At 41.1% G+C, this 9,781-nt stretch overlaps 1 protein-coding gene across 1 annotated transcript in view; it reads left to right on the forward strand.

Annotated features, from left to right (window-relative positions):
- Positions 1 to 2,656: 2,656 nt before the first annotated feature.
- CCDC88C (coiled-coil domain containing 88C) overlaps positions 2,657 to 9,781 on the forward strand; it is a gene marked incomplete at its 5' end in the record, with an annotated part of 72,830 nt that continues 65,705 nt past the window's right edge. Inside the window, 2 exons of the mRNA XM_008948774.1 lie at positions 2,657 to 2,685; positions 3,911 to 4,019. Of these exons, the coding sequence (XP_008947022.1) occupies positions 2,657 to 2,685; positions 3,911 to 4,019 (138 nt within the window). The remainder of the gene's footprint in view (positions 2,686 to 3,910; positions 4,020 to 9,781) is intronic.

Consider the following 9,781-nt stretch of genomic DNA (forward strand, 5'->3'; position numbering starts at 1 on the left):
TCATCACATGGCCTCTGTCTCCTGGTCCTTCCTTTCCTCTGTGCTCCTGCAAAAGCCGTGAAGGAGCCTTTTGCAAACTGGAGGACTTCTTTAAGATGTTTGCATATATAAGTGAGATTTCAGTTCTGTTCTGTTTATTTGCCTTGAATGTTTTTCAATGGTTTGTGAAGTACCTCCCTTAGTCACACCTCAGTCATGCTGCCTCAGTCTTAATGAGATTTTTTTTTTTTTTATCTTGAGTAGGTGTGTTTGTTTGTTTTGTTTTTTTTTTTTTTAAAATAATTGTAGTTTTCATTATATTTGTGTGTAAGGGAAAAACCAAACATCAAAGGATTGAAAAAACATCTCGCTGTCATCTTGTTCAGTGATTTTTTTCACATATATTCAGACAGGAATTTGCATTTACCTGGTTAGTGTTGTAAAAAATCCATTTTTAATTTTCAGTGTGATCCTTGTAAAGAGTTTATATCTGTATAAATACTCTAAAACAAGTTTCACCAACCAAACAGGTGCTATAATGTGCAGAGTGTGGTACCAAAAGCTCTGCTTTCTGTAGGGTAGAAATGTATTTAAACATGGAATTTGCCTCCTATGGTGTAATTTCACTCACATCCTTTTTTCCTTGAGGATTCTGCATTCTCTCCTTGCTTTTTGCTGTTGTGGATCAGGCTGTTTGTGTTGTAGTGTTTTGATTACCTCAATCTCTCTAAGTTTTCAGCCTTTCTTTTCTTCTTGAGACCTGAAAGCACGTGTGGCAGTGTGTTTCCTTCCCTGGTTGCAGGTAACCTCAGGGTGCTGCCTGTTCCTTGTGGTGAGGCCAGGTGCCTCTGGGCTGCTCTCTGCGGGGCTAGCTCTGCTCCTGCAGCAGGAGAACCCTGCTGCTTCTCCTGGCCCCTCCAGCCCACCCCGTCCTCATCCCGAGAGGTCTCTGGAGCCAGGTGGGTGACGAGGAAGAGGCAGCAGCTACCTCGCGTAATGCAACACGGTTATTCCGCACAGGGGATATGATGCAGAAAATGGTTGAAAAATGCAAGAAATTTTTTGAGTAAGCGCATGCCTCAAACTGCTGATTATTTTAAGTGTTCATTGCCATGCATATTGGGTCAAAAGATGTTTTGCCAGCTGCGTAAAACTGAACTTACTTGGTAAATGGAAAAGAAAAAAAATCTGTCTTGTCTGGGGAACCTCCCAATGGCTCCAAGAGCAACTTTCTGTGGCTCCTCCCAAGTTCCCAGCTGTGGAGCTAGGACAGATGTAGTCAGTACTCAAGCTTATCTGTTAAGGAACAATATGGTAACAAATGAAGAAGAAATGGGATATTGCACGTTGACCAGGAATTTAGTTTTCCCTGTGGAGGCAATAAGCCCTGTGGTAGTTTGAAGTGCTGGCTCTGCTGGCTTTTCACATCTTGTGCAAAGGGTCCTCTCTGAGTGAGCTGAAGTGCTGGATGAACTTGGTTATGCAACACATTCAGAGATCCTTACTATTTTTTCGAGCTACACTCTGTTTTCAGAAAAGCTTTTAACTTCCTTCTCTGTGAGAAGGAGGTGGCATGACTGCCAGAGTGATACTGTGTGTTGTGGCTTGGCTACAGGTTAAGAGGACCTCAAGGTCAGTAGCAGAAAGGGCTCTTGGGGTAATCAATTACCCTTAATGAAGATTATAGCATAAATGCTCCAGAATTGCTTCTGAGGGCCCAGTCCTGCCAACCACATAATGGTAGGAGTTGAAAGAGACCTCCGGAGATCATCTAGCCTAATCCCTCTGCCAAGGCATGTTCACGTAGAGCGGGTTGCACAGGAACACATCCGTGGGCTTTGAGTATCTCCAGATACTCCTTTTACATAACGCTTATGTTCTTGTAAAAGGCCATTGGCTCCACGGTGCCAAAGAACAAGTAAGCCTTGTTTTGGAGGGAGGAGTTTTTCTATGTCTTATGTGCCTTTGAAAACCTCATCCAGGTCCTGCACTTACACTGCCCACAGCAGCTGAAGAAATGGGCTCTTTTTCTGGGCAGCAGGTGCGTTTTGTGGATTTTTGCCCCGTTCGGTGCAGTTTTGGGAAGGGTCACAGAATATTGCACCACTATACAGCCAAAGCTTTCTCTTCCTGGCTGCAGACTTGGGTCACTGAGAGACAGTGGCACGCCAGAGGGCTGCCTACATGAGCTTTCACGTGGCAACAACTGGAGGCTGCTCCCTGTGTTTGGCCAGCTTCTCTTTACTGTACGTTTCTTCCCCTTTAGCTTCCTGGTTTGTCGTTGTGACCTTGTGTAAAAAGGGTAAGCATCCAGCTCCCTGCAGGGTCCAGCATCTGCTCAGAGTTCTGAAGGCAGGATACTCTCCAGGTTCAAGCCCAGGTGCTGTTCATGCTTCTCCACCTTGCTGTGTTGCTGACGACTGGTACTGCCAAACTGTATAGGTATGGCTTCTGCACTTCTAAGCCCGAGCATCAGTAAGATGGGGTACTTAGTACAGATTTTCCTTTAAAAGCTTGTTACAGTTTCCTCTATTAGTTCTTTTTTCATCATTTATTACAGTGCAAATCATTACACAAAATCCTTTGCTGATGGGAAGGCTGTGTAGGGTCTTGCTAGTTTATGCCTGTGGCAGTTCTGGTCACCTGTACTTCAGTTTGCCTGAACTCTGGTATGTAAATACTGATGAATTATCTTCTGCTAAGGAAGTTTTCTCTGATCTCTGGAACACTGTATTCTGTCATATTTATACACACAGCACCACTCTCACTGGAGAGGTGCTTTGGGATGATTGTGCATATATTAAAAAATTATAAAAAGGAAAGAAAAAGCTCTTTGACATATTTATGTAAACTTTGGCAGATATATTTTAAAAGTAAATATTGTATCAGTTCGTCTTTTGTTTCCTTGTCAACGCCTGAGTTCAATATTTGGCCCTGGAAGAGCTGTGAATAGCTTAATCAACAGCCAGAGCAGAGCTGTGGGATGCAGGTGTTTGGATTGTGTAGGAGTTTGCTGATAAGAGCCTTTATTAGAGGGGAAATGCAAGGCTTTGATCTATGCTATTGGTAGATAAAGGTTTTCAGGTTCTTTTTTTTTTTTTTTTTTTTTTTTTTTTTTTTTTTGCAACACATTAGGCTGTACACAGTCTGAAGGTGCACATTCATATTAAATTCTTTGCAACTTTTTTTCTTGTTTTTTTATTTTAGAAATAACATTTCTTCAGGTTCAATCTTGATTTGCTTCTTTTAAAAGCAAACAAAAACCTTAAGCTTCTTTCCACCAACTTTTATCCTGTCTTGCTTATATCTCTACCTAGGTTTATATTTTGTTCTTATCTTGAAGCCCGGTAGAACTGGGGCCCAGTAGAGCTGATTTTGTGACACAATGGGTACATGAGAAATAACCATATCATCTAACTAGGTCTAATAAGAGTGCAGTTGCTCCTTTTTCTCTTCAGTGTATAATGGGTGTGGGTTTTGGAGTTTGCCCAGTGATCATTGATCTAGTGTTAATACCCTCCTCTTGTCACAAAGCTCCAGAGCAAAGGCAGGCATGGTAGTCTTCCCTAGGCTTCCTTTCATTTGAGTAAGATAAACCCCTTATTATCAGAGACTACTCTGATCTAGTGGGCATGAACTATATATACTCTCCAGAAAAATATAAATAAGGAGGGAAGCTGCCCTGAGTTGCTGTATGGATTAACCTAAAGTAGGTTACTTTGTGGCATGCAGGGACATTTACAACTTGCACATTGGTGCAAAGGTCATGAGCTTACTGTATCACTAATTAATGTGTATGTAGCCTGAATAATTATGTCAGCACATTTAATGGGTTAATTTAAAGATTTTTCCTGAGGGTGCATCCTTGAGATACTAGGTCTTAGCACTGAGTAAAGTAGTAATACTTTATTTTCTTTTCCTCTTTTAATAGAGATCCTCGACCGACTAACCAACGCGTCAACAAGCATGTGAATAATGACACCTATCTTCGGGTTCAAAACCTGACTATCTTAGTCAGAAACATTAAGACTTACTATCAGGTGAGATTTCTGCTCTCTGCTCATTGATCTGTGGTGATTGCTATGACATTTCAGCTAGTGCGGGGGCTGGTGGTTCAAAAAAGGAGCTTGCCACAGGAAATGGAGAGGAAATTGTTTGTGTAAAAGTACTTTTGGCCATCTTTCCTTATGAAATGACAATAACAGCTTCCTTTTCTGTCCATTATGGCCAAAGGCTGCTTCCCTGCCCCCCTCTTTTCTTTAAAGAGGTTGTGCTTGAAGGGTGTGATAGCATTTGGAGATGCATCTATTAAAAAGGCTCTTTTGTGGCAGGGCTGTGAATGTCTATGTGAAGGGGTTTGCTGAAATTGGAATAATGGCTTTTTGGTATCCAACCTGTTAAAAACGTAATCTTCTCTTAAAGGGCCTGCCAGCAGATAAATAGGTATGAAGAAATGCCTTTAATGCTAAAATATAAACCTCAAATTGATACACTATTAATTAGGAAAAGAAGTTTGTGCTTATCCTGAAGGTAGACTTATTGTGCTGGGTACATGTTCTTAGGTGTGAAGAGTTGATTGTTCTCAACTCCTGCTCCGATAGAGTTAAGTGCAGGAGTGACTGCAGATTCTCACAGACAGTGCACTTCTTAGCTGACATCCTTGAACTCACTGTCAGTGTTCCTCTGCTGTAATAGTGCTTCCCTAAAACCAGGGTGGTGACAGCTGAGCACTTGTGCAGATTTAGATACATGTTGGATGCTGCTGGAAAGCCATAGAAGTGAATTCAGTTGCTCTAAATAGAATTTTTGTGTACACAACAGTGTGTATAATTTAGACTACTTAGTGAGAGGGGTGACTGTCTACTATTTGCTTTTAGGCATCTTTTGCCAGATTTGAATGCTGTGCAGTATAAACCAGGCTGAAGTCTCTGAGGACTGTTAAAATGCTCTTCTGCATTTGTGTCCCAATCATATAGTGGACAGAACAACTAAACTGTAGGAGTTAGTGTGCTCATTCTGGACACTTCACCTTTCCTGTGCATAGAGAAGTGGCTGTGTATTGCATTTTGAGAACAAAACCAGGACAGACGTAATGTTTAAGCACAGTAGTGCCTTCTGATGCTATTCTTTTCCAGACCTTGCCTACTGCCATTCCGTATTATTGCCTCTGCTTTTGGACTTGCTTAGGGAAGCCAAAAAGAGAGGGACTTCTGAAAAAGTCAGATGGGGTGGATGACTCATCTGTGCAAATTCCAGTGGCCTGCTAGAAAAATGAGGTGTGTAACTCAGGTTTAAGATGATGTAGGGGAGTATCATGTATTTCTGAAGACAGCTGACCTGTGTCATGACTGTTGAGAACTGGAGGTGCTGATGCATTGTGATGTCATCCTGAGACTTGTGATTTCTAAGGGGAAATTCCATTTGGTCATAACTAGAGGCTGAAAAGTTTTTTTTGTTACCCACTGAACAGTGTAAATGTATATGGAGCCTCCAAGTAAAAAGGACCATGTTTAAGGAAGGGACATTACTAGTCTTTCTTCCTCACACCCACAAGATTTACTGACTGAGAGTCTCTGCCTTCCGGTTTTGAAACTCGAAAGCTTTTTGTTCATGTGAGTTCTGTCTTGGAGCTGATAAGCTGACCTCTTTTAAGAGTACCTGAAGAGTTATCAGAGTCAGGAAAAAAGAAAAGTGTTTCAGAATCATGTGATATGTTGGTTGGTGCCTTGACCTAGCTGTTGACATGTGAAATCATAATCCGATAAAGGTAGCAGCAGCTAAAATAGGTTCAGACACAGTTTTCAGTGGAAAACAGTAGTTGAAGCTTGCCAGTAGCAGGTGTAACAGGGATGTTCCTGTCATAGTCTAGAAATTAAGTGCTACGAATCTTGTTGCTATATATACTGTATGTAAATAAAGCAGTTGTGAGAGCTCATCATTCTCTGGAGTGCAGTCCTGAAAATGTGTAATTGCAACAAAGCTTAAAATAAAATCCCTTTTAATGATGATAACATTAAAAAAGAAACTTACTCGTCCTTGTCACAGTCGCATCTTCAGGGCAAATTCAAGGTCTTGATGCTAATCTGAGATTGCCTTTCATGTGGTGGTGTACAGTCTTCAACTCTCCATAGTCTGGGAGGAGTTAAGGACATCTGTGCTGTAACTGAGCTCTGTGTGTGATTGATGCAGAGTATAATGTTGTATCTGTACTAGTGTTTCTGTTAGAGATTTTGGAGGGTCTGACAGAAGTAGCTTTTACTTGTTGGGTATTTTTTTTTCTCAACATGCAACCAAATGGATGCTTTGGAAGATATTAAATATTGTTAGGCCTCCTGTCTCCTGAATGTTGGAGATTTTTGGAGATTTTTTTTTTAAATTAACTTAAGCTTGTGGGCATTGTTTGAAGTAGTATTTGTACATTAGCTTAAATTAAAATTATGGTAGTGTCTTATTGACTGCACACACACAATCAAATTTGGTTGCAGACTGGAAGTGTGTGTGGGAAGTTCGTGACAAACAATAGGAACACGAATTTGCTGCTTCCTCAGGAGAAACAAAAGCTCTAAAAATAGAGTGTTGGCCTTGATATTTTACATTCACTTTCACTTAATGGACCCAAGTCAAATTTATAGCTTAGTTACTGAATTGGGTAGATCAGGTCTTCTAGAATGAGGCAAGTGCCACCTCATGCTTTATTGAAGGACTTTGGTAGGTATGAAAGAATATATACCCCTCTGTGCCAGTGGGCAGGAAGTGATCATGAATTCACTTCATACTCTTGATACTGTAAACTGTATCTGTGGAAGGTGATGTAAGTGTCCACTAAATTTCTCTGGTATTCAGAATCTGGTTGACATTTCAGATCATATAGTTGTCTGGTCTATCTGTATCTGAGATAATATTTATTGTATATTTATATAGCTAATCTCTGTTAAACCAAAATTCTCATTAATACAGATAATATAACTGTATAAAACAGGGACAGGTCTAATCCAGAACTATGAATCCAGGTATTCTCCACAGTGTTGGGGTTTTCCTGATTCCTTAGGCTAAGGGTGTGTGGTGGGAGTGAATTGCAAACAAACCAGATTATTGGTGGGTTTAGTCTTTGATCTGAGCCATAAAGATCAGTTCCTACCTGTGCTTCAGCAGACATAGCCTGGGGTATGATCAAGAAACCTTTTCCAAGTTCAAATAACATTTTGTTTTTAGAATTTTTCTAGCAGAATTTGTTCATTAATACCTTTCTGAAAAGTTGGCTTCTCACAACTTTAAGCTGCATAAAACTGAATTACTCTTGGCTACTAGGAAAAACAGTGTCAAGATTCTTAAAGTGGAGAAGGTGTCGGTGGTTTTGGAGTTTGCTTTTTTAATTAGGTGTGTAATTTGGTGCTGGTGGTAGCAGGCAACATCTCTGGGTTTCCCACTCTGAGTGGTTACATCTTTGCAGGTCTGTTACTGGCTTGAGAGGTCCTTCTTTTGAAGTCAGGCAAATGACTGATTTTGTTGTGGGATTTTGTGAGCATTCAAGAGAATCTGTCATTAATTGCATTTAATAACTGTTACAGCAGCGGTTCACTGGAGAAACCGCTGGCCATAAAACTTCTGGAATTGATACCATATCTTGGAAAAGGGCTGAGCATGGCAGAATGTGTTTCTTGCTCATAGTGCGAGTTTTGTGTCCCTTGCTCTGACTGAATTGAGACACTTGGCTTTCTTTAAACTCAATTTCAAAATGGTTTTGTAGGGAACAGTTTAATACAGAGAATTACAGGTTCCTGTCACTGCAGGGAGGCTGTTGATTGAAAGGGTGAATAGAGAACTGATTGTATTGGAGAAGAAATGCTCATCCACTTCTCACTGGTGCAGGTGCTGTGCATCTTGGTCAAAGGGTGAAGTCTTTATCCCATGCTACAGCTAACCAGTGTATACAGAACAGATTAACCTCCAGCTGTTGTCTGCTGCCTCGTGTTGATAGTATAGTTGGGGATATTGAGCCTTAAACTGACACTGGCTAGCCCAGTGCAACATGGATGAAATTCTCTTGCTATTCCTGAGCTCTGCCCTCAATGCTTTGAAGTGCTTCTAGTGCGAGCTCCACTAGGGCTTGTCTACTGATCAAATTCAATTGGCTTGGGTACAGTTCAGGTGTGAGTACTGCAAGGCTGAAGGCTGTTTGGTGTCCCAGAAATAAGCCCTCTTGACCTTTGTTGACAGTGAGTTGTTATGGCCTTAATTCCCTGGGGCCTTGTGCTGCTTTTCCAAATGGTGATTAATCCCAGCTGTGGCAGCTGTTTCCATGGTGGTGTAGCACTACTCCTGTTCCTGTCGGAGGCTGTGGGCAAGGGTGTTTGTTTTTTTTTTTTTTTTTAAAAAAAAAGGCAACAGCAACAAAAAAACCCTTTCTCCTTCAAGCTACATCAATCTGTGCAGGAGCGGTTATTGTTCCTGGCTCTGTCACTTCTGAAGATGGAAAAAGAGAGTTAGAAGGTTTGAGGGGTGTTGGCCTATCCCTTTGCTGTGCTGTAGAGAATATCTAAGTCCTGGAAGTGCTGGTACTTGAAGTGTCTGTGTAAAAGCAGCTGTCCTGATGCCTACAACTCTTGCAGAACATGCTCATACCTAGAGAGTTTTGGAAGAGCTCAAAAGCAGGCTGGCAGAGGAAGCTTGAAGTGGTTTTGCTGTGCTTCCTCTCCTCATGTCAGTCCTTGGTTTTAGTGTTCTTCTGAGGAGCTAAAACTCACTTTGATACTAGTTTATTAAAAAAAAAAATTATGGAAGGATCAGTTTTTGATGTCAGCTAGTTTCCTAATCTTCCAAAATGCTAGCAATTGCTCCAGTAATATGTGGCACTCTCAAGTAAAATGTCCTATAATTTACATGAAAAAAAAAAATAGAGGTTGATGGAGAGAAGGAGAGAAGAGAAGAAGTGATCATTCTTTGCTAGTCCCTGCATGGGTATTATGCCCACGTCTGGAGTGTGTGGAATGGAAATGCTGTTGGAAGAAATGCTGCAATGTGGTTGTGGCTGTATTTTTGTTGCCTATGCTTCCTGCAGTTTTAACCACTAAATACTGAGTAGATTGCTTCATGTTTCTGAATAGGTTGGAAATATCTCTTCGTTAAAAAAAAAGAAAAAACAAAACACCAAAGCTATACTGGGACAGTTTTGAAACCAGTTATGACTGTGTGGCTCATGAAGCTTCAATAAGAAACTCATACCCTTAGCATTTTCATTCATGTGAGGGTGTGGGGAAGTAAAGATGAAACCATTCCCTGAATGATTAGAGGCTATTGACACAAAAACCTCCCCACCTAAACTCACTTTGCAGGGCTCAAAGACAATAAGCAAAGATGCCTTACTTTTAAGGTGTGTTGTTTCTTTAGACCTGTGTCCATCTCTTTTTACGTGGCTACTCTATATTTGTGTAAAACGAGTACAAGCAGCAGGGTTATCAGGCATGTTAAAGCGAGTTAAGCTGCCTGTGACTTTGGGTGGTGTTGTGAGCAGTTTGGAGCTGGGGCTGTACTTCTAACCTCTGGAAAAGAGAAGCCATTTTGTTTTATCCTGGTGGGTTGGTGAAGGTCTTGCAATACCAGCAGCTTTGGGATAATAAACAGCTCCTGCTTCTGTAGTTGAAATGGAGTCAGGTTTAGAGCTCTTGACTAGATTGCAAAGAGGAATTCAAACTTGGAGCTCCAGATCTGGGCACAAGTTACGGACTGGCAACTAACTGTACTCAGGCTGTAAATAATGTTCTGGAAGTAATAATGTCCTCTTCTCTGAGCTGAAATCTTTCCC

This window comes from Merops nubicus, unplaced genomic scaffold, assembly GCF_000691845.1.
Source record: "Merops nubicus isolate BGI_N331 unplaced genomic scaffold, ASM69184v1 scaffold35211, whole genome shotgun sequence".
Lineage (NCBI taxonomy): Eukaryota > Metazoa > Chordata > Aves > Coraciiformes > Meropidae > Merops > Merops nubicus.